Raw genomic sequence first — 24,872 nt, 5'->3', positions numbered from 1 at the left:
ACCACCTGTCTCCCCGGGCACAGCCAGAGTTTCTCAGGGCACTGCCACTCTCTCTGGACACAGCCAGACTTCCTGGACACAGCCAGGGCCTCTTAGGGCACTGCCACTCTCTCTGGGCACAGCCAGACTTCCTGGACACAGCCAGGGCCTTTCAGGGCACTGCCACTCTCTCTGGGCCTCTCGGGGTACTGTGCTGGAACAACAGCGGCTCACATCAAGGTGCTTACATATTATCAATGGCGGCCAGTCAAGACACAAAAGCAAACATCCGCCAGTCCCACTACATAGTATGTTCCCAAACAGTCAAGCGTCCATTAAATTAGGGATGGAAGGCAATTCCCCATAGTCCATAGTCATTCGCCAGGGCTGTCCTGGGAGTGAGGGATGACCTTGACCTCACCCTCATCTCCCAAGGAGGACTCAGCAAGCGTTTCCTCCTGGGACTAAAAGTCCTGCATCCGGGCTGCCTCAGCAAGCAGTTCCCAGCCCACAGGGCGGCAACAACCTTCGCTTTCTCCGGCCTCTGCTGGTTGGGGAACCATCCACATCTTTCCACCCCTCCACGGGAATCGAGCTCTCCGGCAGCTGCTCCTCCTGGTCTTCCTCAGACTGAGCTTTCATACGCACAAACTGCTCCACTGCCCTTCGGAGAGCTTTGGCCAGCACCGTATCCTGCCGACTACGCCATGTGTCGTGCGGGGTGTCCGGCGGGGCGGCCTGTAGGGTCTCAGCTCCCGCTCCACGCCCAAGAAGGCAAGACACGGTAAGGCCAAACAGGAACACCCACGGAGCCATAGATAGGGGAGTCAAACCAATATATTCTCGCTGGCGGCTGGGTTGGAGACACAAGAAGCAGGATGTACATAATCTGCCTAACAGCAGTCCGTGCTTGCCAGCCACCATCTTCTTGCTAGCCCCCATTCCTTCTCTGCTAGCGTAGCCACAGCCGTTATATTAGTGGCCAATGGCTTACGGGTTACAGCTGACGGCCAACTAGCCACAGCTGCTGGCATCTGATCACAGTTGATGGCCATTTACTACCCGAGCCAGCACCTTTCTATTGTGAGGCCGAGAGCCTGGAAACTGTTTTTTGGGGTTTTGTCCCCACAACACATTATAGCATCTCTCCAAGTTTAACATTTTAAATTTTCTAGAGTTTGATTTCTTTGAAGCTTTGCAAAGGGTAAGCAATGGCTTAACTGGGTTAATAATCAAGGTTTAATTTCTTGGTTATCTCTGAGTTTAAAAATACATGTTTCGTTAGTTTAGTGTGCTATCATTGGTCAGTCAAAACACTGTATGATCTCATGTAGTTTCACTCATTCTGCTTCTATTAACCAAACTTTTTTTGGGGAAATGTTCTCCATGGCTACAGTGTAGCTTAAAAGATTGGAGGGGCTTGGATGGACACAGGCATACCAGCTGGAAGGCTATGGAAACAATCCAGGTGAGGATGAGACAACTGGGCCTGTTGTGGAGTGAGTATAGAGAGAAGTGGGTAGATCTGAGAGTAAGTTAAGGGGGAAAAAATGCAAGTATTTATTATAGCAGTGGATTGATGTGGGAGAGTGAAGAGGAGCTCAACAGATGTTATCTGCAAAATATGGCGGTCAATGAAAGAACCTCATGAGGATAGACACCCTTTAACAGACAAAAAGCTGAGGTGGAGGGGAGAAAAAATTACTTCCTTAGGAATAAAGAGAGTGCCATTTTCAGTGTCATGAGCAAAGCTTTTCCTAGCTCAACAGTAATCAAAACAGCACTCCTCGGTGACTTTTCATTGGGGAAAGTTGGGCTGAGGGTCCCTATTTTGTTCCAGAAAAGTAACAACTGGCGTTTTGGTTCCGGCTTTTACCACGGAGAAAGGGGGCGTTTTCCGGACTGACTCCTTTTCCCCGCCCACCTCCCCGAGGCCCCGCCCACCAGGCTCTGGGCGGGCGCTCGCGGCTCCACCCCTCCCGGTCCCGCGCGCGGTTACTTTTGGCGCATTTCATTGGCCCCGCCCCGCCCATCCCGCGCGCCCCGCCCCCCAGGCGTCCTGCCGGCGAGACGCGGGAATCACTGGGACCCCAGGCTGGGGGTCGGGTTGCAGGCCTGCGGCGTCGCACGCGTTGTCTGAGTCCTGTCTGTCTCCCGCCCTCCGAGGGGCCTTTCCCGCGAAGGCTGGGCGATGCCGGGAAACCGGCGGCCGAGGGTCCGCTCCGGGAACGAACCTCATCCCGCACCCGCCACGGAGCCGGCGAGTGGCGGGGCCTGGGCCCACAGCCGCGCCGCGCTCGACCGGCTGGAGAAGCTGCTGCGCTGCTCTCGTTGGTAAAGGGGGACCCTTGAGGAGGTTGTCGCGAGGGCAGGGCTCCCGCAGTCTCGGGGGCCGGGGGATGTTTTCAAACCTCGGGTCTCCTATGCCCGTCCTGCAGTCCGCCGGCGAGCAGAGTTAGTACCTGCCCCGGGATCTGGCCTGAGTTATCCCCCCCCCCGCCCCCATTGACATCGTTTCTGGGTGGCGTCCTAGCCTTTTGTTGCGTCAATCCCAACTAAGATGGTAGTTCTCGAACTTGAGGGCGCCTGAGAATCATCTGAAGGCGGGGTTAAAAAAATTGGGATCTCTGGCTCCGCCTCCAGTGTTTGAATCTGTCGGGCTGGGGAGGGGCTAAGCGAGCTGCACTTTTTACTGGCCCCGGGATCCATGTGACAGACAAGCTTGTTCCAGACCGAATCGCAACTCCGAGGGCTGCCTCGTTGGAAGCAGCTGTTACACTTTGCTTAACTGGCTTCTTTGACCTTTTCTCCGTGTTAGCTTTTTTTTTGGAGGGGTGGGAGGGGGTAGTTTTGGGGACCCTTACTGGAGGGAGGTGGAAGATGGCAGTGTGATGGACACTGCCATTCAGTTCCTCATTTCCTTGGTTTGGTCAAAAGACTGTATGGCTCGGGGTTCCAGCTCTTAGGGATGCTACTTATGATTTTTTGGTTTATTTTCCTTTATGCTGTTACCATGTGAGTCGTGTGAGTTCAAGGTGTTCATTCTCCGTGAAGACATCATTTTCCAGGCTGGTACTCCTTGCTTCTCCTTTTCCAATAGCTCTTCCTACCATGTTTCCCTGAAAATACACGTACCCTAACTAGAAAATAAGCCCTAGCATGAGTTTTCAAGATGACATCCCCTGGACATAAGCCCTAATGCGTCTTTTGGACAAAGATTAATATAAGACCCGGTCTTATTTTTCAGGGAAACATGGTAGTACAGAAACCAAGAAGGTTTTTAAACCCACCAAGGGCATGTCTCACTTTCATTTCTTACAAAAGCATTTATTGAGCACCTACTGTATGCACAGCTCAGGGTTTCTGCATCAATATCACTCTGGCAGGTTTTCTCTCTTCTTGTAGATGTCCCCACCATATTTCTTTTTTGGACTTTGTTTTGATTTTTTTCCCCCTCTAATTTCCAACTTGCAGAACTTGGTTATACACAAAGTATAAGTAATATAGCAGTTTTTTATTTAAAAATGGAGGGGGGTTCACAGTGTGAGGGATATAAATGATGAACATCTAAGTATTACCTCGTCTTGTACACCTGAAACTAATAAAAAAATAAATAAATTAATTAATTTAAAAAAAAATGAAAAGGACTTAACCGTCACAGTTGTGCTCTTATATTTTGTTTTTACAAAAACTTTAAAACCTGTGACAAAATGACATCATTGCAGCCCATAGAAAAGTGGCACTTTCGCCAGGATGAGTACATGAAGATATGCTGAGTTGTGTGTGTTTCCTGTAGCAGAGGGGTCATCTATCTGAGAATAAGAAATTTAAAACTAGCTCTGGTAGTTGCCATAATAGGAGCAATTGTAGTCATACCTGAATAGTCAGTTCAACAAAAGTTAGACACTCGGGACAATTCTGTGTGGAAGGCACTGGGGCAGCAGTATAGTGCTTCGCTTAGACTGTACACTTAGGCTGCCTGATTTCAGAGTCCAGCTTTGACGCTACTGATTAGCTCAAGTCATTCAACCTCTCTGTGCCTCAGTTTTCCCATCTGAGTTACGATAGTGCTCGTTAACAATAATAGTTAAATTATTAATTAATTTAAAATAATAATTAAATTAATTGAACACCTACAAAGTGCAGACGCTCAGTGTTCTAGGCATTTGGGATTCATTAGTGGACAAAATGGAAAAAACCTCTCAACCCTTGTGAACGTAAAATTTTACGGGAGGGAAGAAACTAAAGGAAATTATACATGTAAAGTGTTAAGTGTGGTGGTTGTCATAGAGTAAGTGATAAGTAATAGATGTCTTATAAAAATATAAAGCAGCATAGTCTGCTTGCTAAATAGTTTTGGGGAGACAATATAGGTCGTTTCTATGAATAATGTATAGGTTGTCCTGAAATCTAATAAAGCCAATTTGACTTTTTATCCCTTACCAAATATTTTTCCTGTTTCTAACCAAAGTGAGCAGAAAATAAGAGCCATAGGACTGAAAGTGGACATCAATAGCTTGTAGGTCTATCTAAACTTTTAATGCAGTTTATCCCTTGGCTGGAGAATGATGTTAAACTCCAGGGATTTTTTTTTTTTTAATAATGAACCACTGATGAATTAACTAAATCTCAGCTGTTTCTTTGCATGTTTTAACACAGGGCTCTACAAACTTTTTCTGTAAAGGGTCATATAGTAAATATTTTAGGCTTTGCCGCCACAACTCTTAAAAATGTAAAAAAAAAACCAAAAAAACAAAAAACATTTTTAGCCGAAGGGCTGTACAAAAGCAGCCCCCTGGCTTGATTTGGAACTTATACAATAATTAGCCATTCTGTTTTAACAGGAAAATGTCTCAAGTTTTAAAAATCCTTTTTTTGGTGTAAAATTTTATATCACATGGGATTTAATATTTAGAAATGATGTTGTGTTCCTGTCTTGGTATCTCTGCATGTTTGGCACTGTCTAGTGACTAAAGCATGGACAGTTGCTCCTTATCTATGGGGACAAATAAAACATTTTTTCACCTCTGCCTTTGCCTGGCAACTGCCTGACATTGCTCGAAAGGAGCAACTCAACATGGTCTGCTTCTTGCTTTTGCTACCCACCATTGAAAGCAGTGTCATATTATTAGAGATTGTATGTCAGTAGGTCCTTTTACAGAGTTTCAAAGTTCTACCCAGTGGGCTAGTGATTACCCCGATTACCCTCACATTCAGCTTGCAGCTGTCATCTATCTCATGTTCCCAGCTGTCACCTGTCTTGTGTAGCACATTGGATCTATTTTGCAGCAAGCATTACTTGTGGGTGAGGGTGGATTGGCTACATTACAGGGCATCCTTTCTTGACCTTTAACGTAAGTATGGCTCCAAAGTGAAGCTGATGAAATTGTTCAAGAGGCCAGATGTGACATTTGTATTAGGTCCAAGCCTCACAACCAGACAGAAGCTATTTAAAGATTTGGAAGAATAAGACAGGAAGACTGTATCATTTGAGAGGCTGGCAGAAAGCATAGTAATAATGTGTTTCTCAAGGAAGCAGGGAATGATAATAGGAGCTGCAGTGTAAAAGCCCAGATGTTATATGATACTATTTTGTGAATTAAAATAATTAGGTACCTTGACATATTTTTTTCGGGGGGAGGGTTGCCATCTATGACAATTGTTAGTTGGAGTCCTCAGCACCTTTCAAATCAACTTTTAGTAAAAAGTCAAAAAGTAATCTTGTGATTTTTTTTTTTTCTTTTTAAGAATAGGTGATTTTATTTTTCTGAATTATCTGTCATTTAATAGGCAATCAGGTTTTGAGGCAGTATAGCTTAGTGGTTAAGAGCATGGATTTTTGGACCCAGGCTTCAAATTCTGACTCAGTGATTTTTGGCAAATTGTTTCATTTTTGTATGCGTTTTCTTCATCTGCAAAATGAATTAGTTTCTATTGTATAAAGTTGTAATGGGAATTAAGTGAATTTATTTATAAGGTACTTTAGAACAATGCCTGTTATGTTTCAAGTGCTATGTGAATGTTTGTAAAATACAGGATAGATTTCCTGACTTCAGCATTCGGCTTTTACCCTTCTTCAGGAGTTTGGAATGTTCAGAGGCATTGGTGTAGGCTAGTGGTCCTCAAGTGGGATTACTCCCTTCGGTTGCTCTGGCACTGGTTATTCATTATTCATAAAGCAATCACTGAGGCACTATGTTACTGGTGATAAGGTGAGACATTTGTTTTCTAGCCTTAAGAAGCACATGCTTGATTATAAAGGATAAAATGTATGCGCAGTTTAGGGTAAGTTATGGTGAAGGCCAACGGGATGCAGAGAAGAGTACTTGGATGGAGCCAGTGGAGGAATGCTTCATGGGCTTTTGAATTGGGCCTTCGGTAGATTTTTATAGATGAATGCATGTTTATTGTGGTCATCCGGAACCAAACCTGCATAACTCTGAGGTATGCTTGCTTGTAGTTACTTCCTAAAAAGAGCAATTCATGTAACTTTCCTGAGACTCTGGTGTCCTCATCTATGTAAAATGAGGAAAATGGACTAATTGATTTTAAGGCTCCCACTGGTTTGCAGATTCCATAATTTTAGTGTCCATTGAATGCAAAATGTTTAAAACTTTTTATTGAAGTTCAACATATACAATGGAAAAGGGCACAAATCGCAGTTTAGTATGTATCACGTCCCTTCCAATTCTGGGATTTATTTACGTATGTGGTATTTTGATTCTTTGATGTGCATCTACTGTACATTTCATAAAGACAAGTTCACATTTGCAGCCACAGTGCTAGTCACCTACTTTCTTAGTGTTCATTAAATTAACACATGAAAGAATTTAGGGTAAGTTAGGATCCTATGTAAGGGGCGTTTGCAAGTAGAACTACTAGGAGGACCTGGTTCATTCACTTGAATCACCACAAATACACCATAGGTTCCTGGGGTTAATAGCCCATAGTAAGCAAGCAGTGACTAAGGTCTCAGGGCAGATGTAGAAGGTACAGGTGTTTCCCCTGGGATTTAGAGCTAGGACCACCACAGGAACAGTCCCATTACTGGCTTACATATACCTGGTGTTACATAGGGCCTGATCGCCAGAGAAACTTCTCAGACACATTGAGCATTCCCCATAGCATGGGCAGTACAAGTTGTACTGACAAGTGCAGTTATTGGTCTACAGGTCTGGGGCTCAGAGGAGAGATTTCAGGCTGGGGACTGAAATTTGAGTCACTTGCATATAGATGGTAATTGAAAGCATACTTCAGGAAGTGAGCAGGGAGGAGAGTATAAAGACAAATGCCCAGGTCTGAGCCTTGAAATCAACTCAACATTTGAGCATCTGGTGGCAGAGGTGAAACTAAGGACAGAGGAGTATCAGCAGTTACTTAGATACTGTTTTGCTTTGGAGAAATGGGAATAGAAGATAGAGTAGCAAACTGTTGGAGTTGAGTACATATAATATTCTCTGTGGCTCATCTGTCTCATGATAGATTCTATTATAACTAGTCATTAATAGGATTCTATTGTCCATTTGACTTCTGAGATATTTGACTTACTGATTTATTTAATAGTTATTGACACTAAACAATTAGACATGATTTCTTATTTTTACCATGTAATTTGCTTGAATCTGGCATATAAAATAACTATACAAAATAAGATGCTTCCATTGTTTATATCCCTTAATTGTTAACAATTTTGTTTATTCTCCTAGAGGTAAATACAACAAATTGTTTCATTGGCTTGGAAAGCCTATGCCTTTTAGTGTTAAATATGTTGTTCCACACATAAAAATACTTTGGAGGGTGCGGGCCCAGTGGCTCAGGCGGTTAGAGCTCCATGCTCCTAACTGTGAAGGCTGCCAGTTCGATTCCCACATGGGCCAGTGGGCTCTCAACCACAAGGTTGCCTTGCCGGTTCAACTCCCTCAAGGGATGGTGGGCTGCGCCCCCTGCAACTAGCAACGGCAACTGGACCTGAAGCTGAGCTGCGCCCTCCACAACTAAGACTGAAAGAACAACTTGAAGCTAAATGGCACCCTTCACAACTAAGATTGAAAGGACAACAACTTGACTTGGAAAAATGTCCTGGAAGTACGCACTGTTCCCCAATAAAGTACTGCTCCCCTTCCCCTATAAAAATCTTTAAAAAAAAATACCTTGAAAATTTTCTAAAATGTAAGAGCACTTTGGTACTAGCTATCTTGCCTAATATTAAGTAGCAGTTGATATCTTATGGAAGCCTAGGAAACCATGCAGTTAAGAAATAGGTCTGCCTTATAATCTCACCTGAATTTACTTTACTTTTTTTAAAGAAAATTTTATATCAGTAGGACTTTTTTTTATTTAAAAAAAAAGTTTGTTCTCACTACTTACTTCTTTCCTAAGTTATAATCCTCTGACTGCACTGATCTTTCCAAATCAACTACATGTAAAGTAACAGAAGTATGACTGCGGATGGGAAAAAGTAGAATAGCTGCATTTTCAAGATACAGAAATCCTTTTACCATGCAAATGCCTTTTCTTATTCTGGATTTTTTTCTTTCTAATATATATGTATATCAGACAAAAAATAGGGGAAGGATCAAATAAAATTGTTAATATAAATGCATTTTTGGGTATAGTCTTCCATTTGATTCTTTCAGTAAGGAATTATTGAAATCCTGCTGTTTAGATAGCACCGTACTATGTCGGCAACAATGTGTTGGGGAGCTCAGCAAAAATGAAAGTCAAGATCTCCTGCCTGTAGGACTGCAATCCATTTTGAGGCCAAAAGAAAAGGGGGGAGGGGATCAGGTGGATAAAATACAAAATAATTTTGTTTTCAACACTGATTTCCAGAGCCTCAGCTAGGTATGATCTCTGGAATTTCAGAGCATTCTTTCTGTGCCTCTCTTAAGTCATATGATGACTTGGCTTATAACACTACCCAGCTAAGCCCCTTAGACCAACTTTGTATTGACAAGGAGAAAATTCTGAGATAAATTAAATTACAGCAGGCCAGAGGGCTGACGGAAGAAACAGAAGTGGGTCAGTTAACAACTGCTGTGCAAAAGCAATGAAAGAACACTCATACTTCTTAGTTTATGTTGGGATTATTAATTTCCAGGTGACTATTTCCAAGATTACCTGAAAAGAGGGAATAGCCAGGCGTTGAGCGCCCAGGAGCCTCTGCTGCTTGTTTACATAAGAGCTTTAGGGGCTCTGCGCCCTGTCTCCCATCCCCTCTGTCCATAGCTAGTGTAAATTCTTTTGGAAGGGCTTACATCTGTCTCCCTGCTACTTGATGAATGGAAACACTTGCAAAACTCTGGACGATGGACATGACTGTCTTTTTTATCTCGCCACACTGCTGGTGGTTTAGATTCCATGCTTCAAGACAGGTCTTTTTTGCTAGCAATGGCCTAATAAACCCATTCTTTTAAGAAGACTTTCCAGCAGCTGTAGATAAGATTTTTGTTTAACAGTATTCTTGTCATGTCTAGTGCAGGATACAGATTTTGCGTAAGTGATAGCATGGGAACCAAAATCGAAGGATTGCTGTGCTTCTTTGTTTAGTGACATTTTTATTATACCATCCTGGACAGTATTTGGATAATGCATTAGGTTTAAATAGTTTTGGGGGAGGAGGAAGTGTATTTTGGCGGGGCCAAGGAGGGATAACAGTCTGAGAAGTTGTGGGCTTGGAATTGGATATAGGATATTTGAGAAATGCTATAGACACTTGCCTGATGGTAGCAGAGTTTTTGTTGAGGAGCAGTGAGAGAAAAGGTTGTGAGGGGGACCAAAGTTTTGCCACCCCAAAATGTGCCTTTTGGGATATTGATTTTAAGCTGGTTATTAAGAAACAAAAGACGCAGAAAGAACCTTTGACCCTCCCGCTTACCTCCCTTAAGGAATTCAGATATTAAAACCTACTTCAAGAGGGGAACCTTGGCATAGTCTCCTTAGCACATATGAATTAAATACAGCAGACAGGAAGAAATCCAGCAAAGCCTGTGTGTGGAACTTTTTTGTATCCCATGGTTTCTGAGTAGCCCAGCAAGAATTCATTTACCACATGTTTGCTCTTCCTCAGCTACCTGTAAATTGCCTGCTTTCTCTTGGAAATTCCAGACCCCTACCCCCGTTTTCCTTTGTCCAAAATGGCATATGAACCTCAACTGCCCAGTGTGTCTATTTCCGGGTCTCATGTCACCCCTCCCTGTACTATATTCCTAATATACTTTGAACATTTTATCTGTCAGTCTGTCCCATGCTAATTTTATTATTAGCTCAGCTAGAAGAACTTAGAAGGTGGGAGGAAAGTTATTTTTTTTTTGTTTTTTACAGCCCCATAGTTGTCTAGCTTCAGAGTTACCAGATTGTGAAGAACTTTTTAACATTAAGTTTTTAAAAATTAAAGTAATTCATGCATATGCCAAATTATTAAAATAATATAGTACATGGTTGTTAAATATGTGTTAAATGAATGACAAATAGTTCGAATCTTCTTCAAGAACCCACTATTTCTTGTGTATCCTGTAAGAGGTTCTCCGTTCCTATAAGTATTATATATCTCAGATGAGAGGATATTATGCATCAGATAGACATGTGATGATTTATATAACCATTTCCTTGTTGGTAGAAATTTAGATTATTCCTAGTCTTGCTGTAATAAGCAACGCCGGTGTGAATATCCTTGTCCACGTGCCTTTACATTTAAAAATTTTTGATTAAAATTATGTATGAACATAGTTGTAAAGTAAATAGGGCAAAGACTATAATGAAAACATTCTTTTGCTTCATTCGTTATCACCCTTGAGTTCTATACTCCAGACACACCCTCTTCCATCTGTTTAAGTTCTTCAAGTATTCTACATTTCCAAATAATATTTTTATTGCTGTTTCTTGACTTTTTTTCCCGTTTTAGATAGCATTTATTAACTTCCTACTCTGAAAGATGAGTTTTCTTATTATTACATATTAACTTTCTTCTATGGAAGATGACTAGATATAGAGTTGTTACTGAGCTAAGGTTTGGCTGTTTGCCGCTCATAAGCCAAAGATTGGAGACAAGGGTTGGTGGAAAGAAAAGCAGGTTATTCAAAATGCCAGCATTCTGGGAAGATGGTGGACCGCTGTCTTAAAGGCCACTTTCTTCGTTCCTAGAACGGTCAGAAGGTCCTATAGGTACACAAGAAGAAGCAGAAGAAAGGGAAGGGGGTGTTAGTATGCGATTCGTCCAGGAGAACATATTCTGGGGTTTGGTTTGTTTTGCAGTGTTTGTATGGGACCCAGTCTTAGGGGTGATTCATAAGTCAGGGGTGATTCACATGTTAGCTGACAGAAAATCACAGTTCAGAATTGCAGCTGACTGGTTTCTTGCAAGTTAGTGTTCTGCTGATTAACTAGATTAACGAGGTATGCATACAGCCTTGGGAAAACAAAGCAATTAAATCGGCCAGTGAGGGAGAAAAAGAGGAAAAAAATAATAAACTACAAAATAAAGTAAATCAAACTATAATTCAGTAAACCAAGCTAGATTGCTAAATCCTTCAAAGTATCCTGTCACCTTTATAGAATTAAAAGTACAAAATAATTTTCAATTATTATTTTGACAGCCAAGTATCCGTTGTTATTCTTGAGATTCTAACGCTATTATGACTCCTTTAAAAATACAGATATATGACATTTTAATTTTATTATTCCTTAATCTCTGGAAGCTTTGGCATCGTGTCTAGATACCTTTGGTGTTTTGAATTTTGTTTTGCAAGCGTCCAAGTGTATCACAAGGATAAATTCCTGGCAGTGGAATAGTTGAGTTAAAGTTGGATGCATTGGCAGTTTTGACAGATACTGTTTGGTTGTAATAAAGTTCTTATGTATTGTCAGTTAAGCTCTACGCATTGTCGGAGAGTCTGGCTTTGACACAGATCAATGCCACCCTCTGTGTAGTGTATCTTCCCTTTGGGCTTCTGAGGGGCATAAAAAATAACTTTCCTGCCATCTTCTAAATTCTAGCGTGGCTAATAATCAGATTAACATGAGACAGATGAACAGCAGAAAGTGTCCAGAATGTATTACAGATGTACATGCAGGATTCCATAAGACATGAGACCCTAAAAGAGATGCATTTGGCAGTTTAGGGTTTATGTGCCATTTTGGACAAAGGAAAGGGGTCAGGGGCCTGGTATTTCAAAGGGCAGTGGACAATTCACAGGTAAATGAGAAACAGCAAATGTGGTAAACAAATTCCTGCTCTGCTACCCAGAAAAAAATGGTACAACAAGAAGGGAGTCCAGCAAACAGACTTGGCTACATTTCTCCCTGTCTGCCATACTTAGTTTATATTACGATACTAATGTGATGTTCCCTTTCTTGCTTATAAGCAGGTGTTGTTTTTTTTATCTGAATACCTCAGGCAGGTAACGGAGAGAGTCAAAGATTCTTTCTGAGTCTTACGTTTCTTAATAACCAGTTTAAAATCAATATCTCACAAGGCATATTTTGGGATGGCAAAACTTTGGTTCCACCAAGCTCTTCCATTAGCATTCTTTTGAAATTGGCACTACCCTCTCCCAGCTTTGTCTGTAACACTCCTCTTCCGGCTCGTTCACCCAATACACACATTACCATACTTTTCGTTTGCTCTTCCAATATCTTTCCTTATCTATTAATAGTAACAAAAAATATATTCTAGCTCAGTAATTAGAAGAATTAGTGCACCTGATCAATTCATAGATACTAGATTTATTGCTAATTACACTATAGCATCTTATTGCTAGAGTGAAAGGTACAAATTGGATAGATAAAGGGTTCAGAGTCATCTTAGGAAGCAAATTTAAGTTTATAAACAGAAGAATTAAGAAATTAAGTCAAGTATTGTCAGAGAAAGTCAGAATGCTGTGGACTGCATTCTGGGGTGTAGCCCTACATTGACAGATAGGAAAAGCAGCAGCTTAGGAAATGCCGAAATAGGCAGATAAATAAGAAAAATAAAACTCAATGGAAGGAAAGGTTTCAGGAAAAAAGGTGATGTCACTGTTATTTTACTGAGTGGTCAGAGTGAGTGAGGACCAAAAATGCCCTGGAGGGCACTTTTAGCAGTGAGAGGTTAAAGCCAGCTAGGTAAGGAGATGGATTTAGCTGGAATAGAGCACTTATGTTAGGATTTCTATCTGCAAGGAAGGGGAGAGCTGGTCAGGAGGTAGAGTGGGAAGCAGGATCTAAAGAGAGTATTTTTTTTCAGGTCCAGGGAGAGGTTTATCTGTGCAGAGGATTATCTGTGTTTAGATGCAGATGGAAGAAGGTGACTATAATGATGAGAATAGAAAACTTCAGGAACCAGAGAAGAGACAGGGTCTAGGGACAAATAGAGCAACACATTTTAAGAAGAAAAATGACTGAAGGAGATCTTTTTCTGTGACTGGAGGGAGGGGTAAGATTATGGCTGAAGAGGTAGCAATGAGTCTAGATGGTGAAAAGCTCACACCATTTGGCTCCAGTAAGATTAATGGGATTTAGGAGCATGAAGATTGTTTTGAATAGCTATCCATTTGTTTGTTTACCCATGGAACATCTAATCCATCACTTTGATAGGGGTACAAAATGAAAAAGCAACCAAATAAATTCATAGCGACATATTTTTGTATCTTTCTTTTCATAATGGTTATTCATATCCTGAGAGCAGGCGAGGAGGTCGTGGACTGTGGGCTGATCTAGCATTATAGATTTGCATCCATGAGTGTCTCAGGGGTCAGTGGAAGTGGGCGGTGGTAAAGATGGCTCTGAAGTGGTTAACTCTGTGGCCTAGGCTAGATAGGGAGTCCAGGGAGCTGCTGGACTGAATGGCGTCCTGTCACCCTGGAGAACAACCTGAAGGTGGAGGTTTGGTCAGGGTGATGGAAAGAAAGAGAGAGGATATTACCATGTTTCCCCGAAAATAAGACCTAGCTGGACCATCAGCTCTAATGCGTCTTTTGGAGCAAAAATTAATATAAGACTTAGTCTTATTTTGATGTAAGACTGGATCTTATTTTAATATGATACAAGACCCGGTCTTATATTATATTGTATTATATAAGACCGGGTCTTATATTATATTATATTATATTATATTATATTATATTATATTATATTATATTATATTATATTATATATGTTTATATTCTATTATATTAGACCCAGTCTTATATTAATTTTTGCTCCAAAAGACGCATTAGAGCTGATGGTCCGGCTAGGTCTTATTTTTGAGGAAACACAGTATGACAGGAGGAAGTGAGATTAACAGCATTTTTAAAATCTAATCTAAGAGTCAGAGCTTCTAATGAAGTAGAATTCTACAGACTTGGTTGGGAGATAAGAGATTAGGTTTGGTAGGTCAAACAATGAACAAAAATTATAGAAGCAACAAGAATATTGTAACAGATCATCTTAATGGCCAGAATCACAAGTGGCTGGCACATCACAAGTCATATTTTTATCACTATGTTCTACATAGTATGATAGAGAAATCAGATATTGTGAGTTTTTAAAAAGTAATTGATTTTATAATGTCAGTGAGCACCATTTTTGGTGTCTTTAGAATAACATTGTAGGTGCACATTCTTTTTTTAACTCTCTGAAAGCTCAATTTCACTTTTAAGTTCATATCAAAATGTGCAATGTGATACTTTTGATCTTTCAAGAAGTGTGGAAAACTTTATTGATATGTGTGTGATATGTGTGCAGAGGTAATTGGGTAATAATGGTGTAAATACCTAAAGGTCCTAGGATTAGTGTAAGAAACCAAGCACAAAAATATGTTCATCCTTTAAAAACTTTACTTCTGTTTGCTCTTGCTACATTATGCCCTCTGAATATAGTGATTTGGTGTGTGTTTATTAGTAAGCAAGATTACCTTTTTAGGATTATCAAATAAGTATAACAGGTATTGTGATGGATAACATTGGGGATAATTGTGTTTCTGTCTCTCTTCCCCCATTGCCATGAATCTGATTCAGTCTGCAGATTGCCAGCCTGATGACTCCTATTTGCACTTGCTTAAGAACAAAACAATTGACTTCCTGTGAATTGAAAGGATGGCTGTCTTTTTGACAAGACATCTATGAAAAATAGTTGGCTACCTAACAAAAATAACCAAAAATATCCAGGAACCACTGTTTTGTTATGGGAACATGGAGTTCTTATGGGCAAGATGCCAGATGTCCTGATTTTCCTGGAACAGTCCTGGATTAGACCTGCTGCCCCAGTGTGCTATCCACTTAACGCTCCTCTTCACTCTCAGAAATGCTGTTATTTGGACGGTGCATTATATGGTCATTCTACTTACGGATCTCATTTGAGATTTGTGTTCTACCCCATGCATCATTAAGTGAAAATGTGTCCTAGTAGTTGAAAACAGCAGCCAGTCATTGGCTTTCTCTGTTGTAAAAGGTTTAGAGATGACTTCCCAGTATATATTTTATAAAAAGTGTTGTATTTTGCACTGAGTTTGTTAGATACTATTTGAATTCATCAGATATTTTATGATACAATATTTAACCAGGATGAATAATATATTCCCAGTATATATTTTATGAAAAGTGTTGTGATTTGCACTGAGTTTGTTAGATACCATTTGAATTCATCAGATATGTTATGATACAATATTTAACCAGGATGAATAAATACATCCTTAATATCTTCTGCTTTGAGAAAGACAGAAATGGTAGTGTTCGGCCTTGGACTTATAACATGTTGGGTATAAAATATTTATCAGTTACTAAGTCTTAATTGTTTTCCTTTCTTCAAACAGCACTAATATTCTGAGGGAGCCTGTGTGTTTAGGAGGATGTGAACACATTTTCTGTAGGTAAGTAATTGTGGCTTAATAAATATTATGTATATATCATATACTGTGTTTCCCCAAAAATAAGACCTAGCCAGACCATCAGCTCTAATGCGTCTTTTGGAGCAAAAATTAATATTAGACCCAGTCTTATATAAGACCTGGTATTATATTATATTATATTATATTATATTATATTATATTATATTATATTCCCGGTCTTACACTAAAATAAGAGGATGACTTGTCCAAAGTTAAAAAGCTTAATAAGTAGCTTTGTTAAGCTGGAGAGGGGGGGTATTAATATCTATTATATAATTCAAATATGTCTCTTATTTTTTCCAGTTAATTTTGAATCTAGACTTTCCAAATCATGAATGTCTAGTTCTTAAGAGTTATTGTATTAGTTTCCTAGGGCTGCCATAACAAAGGACCCAAAACTGGGTGGCTCAGAACAGCAGAAATGTATTGTCTCTCAGTTCTGGTGGCCAGAAGTCTGAGTGCAGGTACCCGCGGTGTTGGTTCCTTCTGAGGGCTTGAGAGAGAATGTGTTCCATGCTTCTTTCCTACCTTCTGGTGGAGTGTCTTTGGCTTCTGGCACTCGCTGGCATTTCTTGACTCATAGATACATCGCTCTGTTCTTAGCCTTCACATGCACGTGGCATTCTCCTTTGCAGGCATGTTTGTCTCTCTGTCCACATTTCTGCTCTTTATAAGAATGCCAGTTATATGGGATTAGGACTCACCCTGATAATCTCATGTTAACTTGATTATCTGCAAAGAAACTATTTTCAAATAAGACCATATTCATCGGTACTAGGGGTTAAGACTTCAACATCTGTTCTGGAGACACAATTCAAGCCATAACAGTTATTGTGAAATCATATCCATGTTATTATATGAAAGCCCTGGCTTATAGGTTAGAAAATTAGATTTTTATTTCATCCCATTTCTTATTCCGGAGAAATCAATTTAAAGACTGAATGTCTTAGTTTAATTGTGTGTGAGACAGGGTTAATATAGCCTCCTTTGAGTCAATCTTTTAATTATTTCAAGTTATGACTATGAAGGTATCTGGCATCAGCAAACTGCAATATGAAATTTAAGCACGTGACGAAAATAATTTACTGTGACCTCAGTGGGCTGGGGATATGTGGGAGGCAGCTATGTTTGGGGTCCTGATTTTGTTTCCAGAAACATATATGTGTTATGGGGCATATCTGGCAGGAGGATGGGATAGGAAATCATACCTGTTGTCTACCTGCTGTTGCCATTTGAATGATGAAAAGGGATTTCAGACTTGATACGTTCAAGGCACGTCTGTTGATCATCATCCCCTTTAATCTGTTCCTGCCTTGGTGGCCTTCACAGCAATAAGTGGTGCCACCAAATGCAGTTGCTCAGCACAAACCACAAGTCCTACCGGATCTTTCTTTTTCTTCCTTTGCCCATGTCATTAACTTCTCTCAGTCCCACCTCAAAATGTCCCCTCAATCTTGAATTTTCCCACTTTTCTCTGTACTTACTATTGTTATACTTTTGCCCAAGCTACCATCGTATTATCTCTCCTCAGATTATTGAGATAAGTTCATCACTAGTCCCTTCCCCATTTTCTACATTGTTGTCAGTGATCTTTTAAAAATGTAAATCATATCCATATCATTACCCTCCTTAAAATCCTTCAGTGGCTTCCTATACAATTAGAATAAAACCCAGACTCTGCACTAGAGTCCACTAGACCCTGTACAGGACCTAGTTTCGGCCAGCCCTTTGGACCGCACTTCCTCTGGCTCACACTGTTCCAGCTACCTTCTCCTTTTAGTGTACGAATCATACCAAACTCACTCTTGCATCAGAACTTTTGCACTTGCTATTCCTTTCATCTGGAATGTATTTCTGCTGGACTTTTGTGAGTCTAACTTTTCATCAACTTAAATGTCACCTCCTTCAAAAGGCCTCCCATGATCCCCTTATGAAATGATGCCCATTCCCAGTTCCCACTCTGTAGCAAGCTGATTTAATTTGTTTCAGCTGATGTACTCACTGTGTATGCTAGATTAGTGACAAAGCTGCTGGAGCATAACAAACTCCATGAAATTATATGTAAAGCGTCTGTGTGTGTGTGTGTGTGTGTGTGTGTGTGTGTGTGAGAGAGAGAGAGAGAGAGTATGTGTGTGAGAGAGAGAGAGACAGAGAGACAGAGAGACAGAGAGACAGAGAGAGAGAGTCACATCTATACCTTTTAATTGGATTCTAAAGAGGTCTGTGACTACAGCAAGATTGAGAGTCGTGAGTATATCTTGAGAGAAAATGGTCATTTGTATATGACACAAACATAAGAAAGAATCGATTCAGTGCAGTTTTGGTTCATTTTGATTTTTATGATGCCACGTATTAAGGTACCTATTTGTATTTTTGCAAGTTTGGAGTTATGTAAAACTGCTGAGCAATGCTGTAAATACCGGGAGGTTTTACAAGATTGTTTGGATATATCCAATCCAACTGAGACGTAGAAGTGGGGGGTGGGGGGATGTTGGAGGTGCAGTCTTTTATATCATTGTTAGTGTTGTGTAGTTTCGCGTACTTTCATTCCAAACCCTGATAAAAGTAGTCCACATACTCACTTTAAGATAAAAGTCGTTTCAGACAAATGGCAGGAGGATTCAAAAGTTTTGGTCTCTGACTATTTTACACTTAAAAATTGAGAACCCCATAAAGCTTTTGTGTGTGTGTATTTTCCATATAAAAGACATTTAAAAATGCTAATTCACTTAAGGACAACAATAAGCCTGTTACATACTAACACAAAAACACTTTTTTTAAAAGGGAAAATAACTATTTTACAAACCAAAGGAAAAAACAAGGAATGGTACTGTTTTACATTATTGCAAATCTCTTGTCTTGCTAAATACTAGGTTATCATATCTGCTCATGTATTTAGTCTGTTGTGATATATTGTTTTGATTGATGTATGTGAAGAAAATCTGGTATTACCTACATATCTGTAGTTGGAGAAAGGAGTATTTTCGGTAATTATGGGTAGTCTTGTTTTGGTACTACTTGGCAAGTGATCGTTTCCTAAATTTGTTACAGTGTGGATTCTAAAACTATGCCAATGAGCTTTTTGTACTTTATTGTATTAAAATTTTATTGATTAAATCCTGTAGTTTGAATGGGTCATTTACCCAGCATGATTTTATGACATCATGCATTATGTATTTGGGAAATACAGGCTTACTGACTTATGCAGATTTATTGAGAAATGACATATTTCCCCAGAATTCTGGATTAATGTATACAAAATAATTTGAGAACAGTTATACTCGTAAGAAAAACGTTATAGAATATATAAAATAGACTGGTGCAAGTAGTAGTATGGTGCTGGGTAAGTGTCTTAACTACCTGGATCTCATTTTCTTTACCTGAAAACGAGGTAGTGGTTTTTGACGAGTGGATTGTCACTGTATTTCACTAGTGTTCCTCAAATAATTAAGTATTGCACAACAATTGATTTAAATCCCCTAAGGAATCAGTTTATCTATTTTATATGTTGAAGTTCCAAGTTAACTACAGGCAAACAAACTCAAAGAAATTCCTTTCTTTGCTAAAGAAAATTTGTATGTGTTGGCTGTGGTGATCCAGAAGGTCTCTTCCAGCCCCAGTGTGGTTTATGGATTCAGTTTACAACATTTACTGAGTTACTTAGATTCAGGAATCTAGAATGCTAGCACCTAAGATACAAAGATTAGAAATGCCACAGGCCCTTTCTGAACCGAGCTCTTATTGTCAGAATCCTGTGTGCCTACAAATGAGCGGGTCACATGAAAATGAATGTAGTGTTTGGGCAGGTGTAGCTTTTACGATTTACATTCCCCAGTCCTGCTAGAACCCATCAGGTGAGACCAAGGAAAGAGTGGATTTGTAGGTTTCTATGTCGGAATTCATAGATAGGCTTCAGGGGAGATTCTGAACCCCCTTTTTTACACAAGCTTGAGTATGTCTTCATCAGATTTGCAAAGGGTTTTGTAATCCCCAAAGTTAGGAAAATCCTTCTAACTATGAGACTATAAATCCTGGACAGATAACCGAACGTAATTTGATCGAATCTACAGGTTATAAAAGTGCCTGAAAGGACTGAAGATCTTTTCTGAAAAATTTATTTAAAGCCTTTAGACACTTGTTAAAAAACAAAACAAAAAAATACCTTTCCTAGTCTCTGGTAATTTTAGGTATTTCCATGAAGCACAGCATTCAGGTTTAGGATAGGAAAGGTTGAGATGCATGGCTGCTATGCATTGGGTACTAAATATGTTTGTTTATGTCTCCCTCTGTATTCTTGCCCTTTAGAAGCTATATATTTATTTTCAGAGAAAAATTACAGACTCATGTCTGACTAAGTAAAGTCCCTTCGGTGTAAATTATCTAAGCAACTTTAGATTTAGATGTTGTATGTATGAGTATAACACTCTTTCAAAAACACTGTTTTAACAAATATTTTATAATTGCTAATTGTTAGAACAAACTTTTCTTCATTTATTTCTGTTCAAACTATGTTTATTTTATGGAATTCAGATTTTACTGAATGCGTTCATAATTATATATATGTATATGTTTTCATCCTTTTAAAGTAACTGTGTGAGTGACTGCATTGGAACTGAATGTCCAGTGTGTTATACCCCAGCCTGGATACAAGATGTGAAGATAAATAGACAACTGGACAGCATGATCCAGCTCTGTAGTAACCTTCGAAATTTGCTACATGAGAATGAGCTTTCAGGTGAGAAATAGCACTCTTTTTCTTAGTTAAATAACTGATGAATTCATGTTGATCACATAAAGTATATAAAAGATCTATCAAGAATTCTGAATAGCGTATTTCAGATTTTAAGATTTATACTTTAGAAACATTGTGGGTGACAGATTCCCTTAAAATAATTAAGTCTGACTCCCTTTTTTTGTAGATGAGAAACCAAGGTCCAAAGAGGTCAAATGATACTGCCCGAATCAACACATGTAATTAGTATCAGAAGCAGGAGAAATAGAGCCCATTTCTTCTGATTGTCAGTCCAGAGACTTTCACCACCTTTACTGCCTGCTTTTTCAGTTGTGATAATTAATTTCTATATAATATACGTGGAATAGTGATTTTGTCCTTAATCTCACTTAAATACACTTTTATAAGATAGACTACAACCTTCTTCCATGAATCACTTTTCTAGACTGAATTAATTTCCTGAGCGCATTTTGAAAGAGCAAAAATCTAATATTCATTTTTTCTGTTTAAATGGGGTAAACGTTTTTCAAATTGTTCTTAGACTCTGTGTATTAACTATGTATCTTCCCATTGTGCTTTCCGCTGAGAACTAATTAGCTGTGGAAAGAAAGTGTTTTGAATCTTCATAATTAGATACTGGAATTGTCTTTTTATTGACCAGATCACGTCGTTTTAACTTGTATTTCTTTGTAGGAGAACCTTTTCTTGACTGGCAGGATGTCGTGATGATTGATAATACTCATATAAAATGGTTGGATTTCTGTTTTTAAACCTTTTGATCTTAGTTTTTCAAAACGATGTGTCACTGTCAACTATTAAAGGTGAAGTGATTGGACAAAATAAAGAAACAAGGCAAACACTTACAGTCTTATATTTTTAAGAAGAATTGAAATCATAGTTACCTATGAAAAGTTGTCTTCATGTAGTTATTTGATTACAATATTAGACTCCATTCTTTTATGATAAAATGTGCTGTAGTGATAAAATTTTACTTATTTTCAGATGAAGTTATACGCATACACATATTAAAAAGTACATAACTTTTTTTTTTGAGCTTTTTTAAAACTTTTTTTATTAAATTTATTGGGGTGACAATTGTTAGTAAATTTACATAGATTTCAGGTGTACAATTCTGTATTACATCATCTATAAATTCCATTGTGTGTTCATCACCCAGAGTCAGTTCTCCTTCCATCACCATATATTTGAAAAAGTACTTAACTTTTTGAAAAAGTAAATATTGTGTGGTAAATCACTTTAGAGCACAATAGGGAACACTTTTATGATTAGTTCATCTATTGTTTTCATTGTTATTCAGACAATGCTGGCTAAAGCAGGAGTTCTTAAGAGTCCATGCATCTTTGACAGTGATGGGGGTGGAGGGGAGGATTTAGGAGCCTCTTGAATTAAGTGTACAATATGAAAAATGTTCATGTCTGTGTGAAAGTGGCTTTTGTCAGAATCTTAAAGATGTGTGGACTATTGGGAATGTTGGTCATGCACTGAGGTTTGGTGTACTTCTCTGAGATTTGTGTCTGTCATGATGTTTTGATTTGTTTTTTCTCCAGTTGTTATAAAGTAATATATTCATATTAGCTTACTAGGACTCCTGTAACAGTAGGTGCCGCAAACTGTGTGGCTAACATACCAGATATTTATTGCCTCATAGTTCTGGAGGCTACGTGTCCTAAATCAAGGTGTTGGTAAGGTTGGATCCTTCAGGGTCTGTAAGGGAAGGTTGTGTTCCAGGACTCTCTCCTTGACTTGTAGACGGTGGTCTTCATGTTCACATGTTCTCCTTGTAGGCATATTTGTGTCAAGAGTTCCCCTTTTTATAAAGATACCAGTCATATTGCATTAGAGTCCCGTCCTACTCATTTTTACTAATTACACTGTAATGACGCTGTTTCCAAGTAAGGTCACATCCTGAGGTAATGGGTGTCGGACTTCAATATATGAATTTTAGGAGGGATGCAGTTTAAGCCATAACAAGTAATGTGAAATTTTTAATGGTGATAGAAGGGGAACAGAGTAACTCTTGATGCACTGTCGATTGTGGTAGACCGGGATACCAGGGAGCTACCATAGCATGCAAAGAAGAATAAGTGATGACTTCTTGAGAAATTTTGCTGTGGTTTGTGATGTTTGAATCATCAATATGGTTTTCATGTTTTGTGGATCGTGACTATTGAAATGCCTTAATGTTTCATCATTAAAAAAATATTTAGAGAAATTATTGCATTCAGAACAAGTTTTTGTGTGGGACCTGAGGCCTTTTAGAATGCTGTCTATGTAAGAATAGAGCTGGAATTTGAGGATTTATGGTGATTAATTTTCCAAAGGCCATTTTGTGTTTGTTTTCCTTATTATAATGGATAATAATTACTTCAGTCCTTATCACACTTTAGTAGTCTGGCTTTAACATCACTTGTTTTAAGATGAATTGAATTTTCACAATTTGGATAACATACAGTCAGAATTTTAGGAGCTCAAGGTCTCTTTAATCCCTTTATTCTGCAGATAAGGAAATTGAGGATCTAGATTAAACTGGGCAGTCATATTGTAAGTTTCTTGCTTTTTGTTTTATCATTTAGCACATTGCTTTTGTTAGACGTATAAGTTTGTTGAATTGAGTTGGAGAAAAATTGGCAGTGCTAAGACTTAATTCATTTCCCAGAGATTAAACTTAATTAAAACAAAACAATTTTAAAAGAATTCTTAGGTTTTGGTTTCAACATTCATTGTATAATAGTAGCGTCCTCCTTGGCCGCTTTTATAGAAGATGATAAATGTAAATTCTATCTGAAATATAATACAAATTCTGAAATATAAATTTCTATCCAGATCTGTAATTTCCATTGTCTGGAACGTTTTTTACTTATAAGTTTCATTGTCATCACCTTTTCCTCCTGATGTCCTCTAAAACAAACTAGCCTTGAAGGACATTTGAAATTTTTTAGACTATTTCCCTGTGTTTCTTTGTAGTTTATCTATTTAATGTGTTTTATGCAGTACTTTTATGTTAGTTTATCTAACAAATACTTCTAAAACTAAAGTGGTGTAAGGTGAGGGACGTGAGTAGGTAGAGGGAACTAATAACGGACAAATAACGGTTAATCCTCTTTATAATGAGGAAATTGGAAAATGATCTCATTATGAAATAAAGGTATAAGATTAAATGATTCCTGAAGTCTAAGTCCAGAATCGTATGGTTAAGTGGTCAGGTGTTGAAGATGATGAATTAAGTCCATGGTTGGACATCTCCCACATTTTTTTTATTTTTTTAAAGCCTGTAGTTCACAATTTATCTTTCAAATGAACCTGTTACTTGCATTTACTATAAAATATATAATTACTGTGATTAAGGTAGGTAATTAGGGAGAACTTGTCAAGTCGTGGACATAGCTTAGTATATGCTGGAGATAAAGAAGCCTGATTTATAGTAATACTTTCTAAATTGAGTTTCTAAATACTTGAACAGATTTTTCTCGGTTCAGTGTACTTTAAAGAGATTGTCTGACATAAATTTTTCTGACAACCATTTATGGATAATTTTAACTTTATAACATAATCTGCTTTTTACTAATGGAGTTAAATTTAAAAGTTTTATTTTCTCTTGTCCCCCATCATATTAAATCATACCTTGCAGGTGCCGGCCCAGTTCTGTGAAACATAAGTTGGTGTTGGGTGACATTAAAAAAGTACTTTGATTATGCTTTCATAAGATCACAGTTTCCTGTTTTCTGGTTTCCGGAGAGATGGTGGTGTTTTTGTGGCGAATTACATAGTGTTTCATATATGCCATGATTTTTTTAATAATAGATGAAGATGAGCATTTGAATAGCTGTGTTGCTGTTGGTTTTTTTTTTTCAGATAGAACTGAATAGTTCTTAACTTACAAAATAATCATCCTTTAGTGAAGGCGTTAATGTTACACAGATGGTAGCAAAGTACTTTCCTTTGATTTTTAATAAGGGACTAGTTTGTCAAAGAGATTTCTCAACTTCTGTTGTGAAACCTATAATAGAGGATGATTTGAAAGGCACACAATGTACATCATTATAATCCTTTGATGTAGATTAACGATAGCTAAATCACTTTTTCTAATTGCCTCCTTTTTCTATACTTTATTATTAAATTTTAATAAAAAACTTGGCTAAGCAGCTCCTTGGCTTCATATACATCTCTGTTCCTGGGTAGTTTGTGTGCCTACAAACTCAGAAATATTTAAATTCAGAGAAGAGAATTCAGAAATATTTAAAAAGTCAGAAATATTTAAATTCAGAGAAGAGAATTCTTTTAAAAGTCATCGTTAAG

At 38.6% G+C, this 24,872-nt stretch overlaps 1 protein-coding gene across 1 annotated transcript in view; it reads left to right on the top strand.

Annotated features, from left to right (window-relative positions):
* Positions 1-1,966: 1,966 nt before the first annotated feature.
* BARD1 (BRCA1 associated RING domain 1) overlaps positions 1,967-24,872 on the top strand; it is a 72,887-nt gene continuing 49,981 nt past the window's right edge. Inside the window, exons 1-3 of the mRNA XM_081051800.1 lie at positions 1,967-2,313; positions 15,749-15,805; positions 20,410-20,558. Coding sequence (XP_080907926.1) covers positions 2,171-2,313; positions 15,749-15,805; positions 20,410-20,558 — 349 coding nt within the window. The 5' untranslated portion in view covers positions 1,967-2,170. The remainder of the gene's footprint in view (positions 2,314-15,748; positions 15,806-20,409; positions 20,559-24,872) is intronic.

This window comes from Rhinolophus hipposideros (genome assembly GCF_964194185.1).
Source record: "Rhinolophus hipposideros genome assembly, chromosome: 6".
Taxonomy (NCBI): domain Eukaryota; kingdom Metazoa; phylum Chordata; class Mammalia; order Chiroptera; family Rhinolophidae; genus Rhinolophus; species Rhinolophus hipposideros.
Note: the sequence above shows the minus strand (reverse complement) of the source record. Positions and strands in the feature narration are given on the sequence as shown.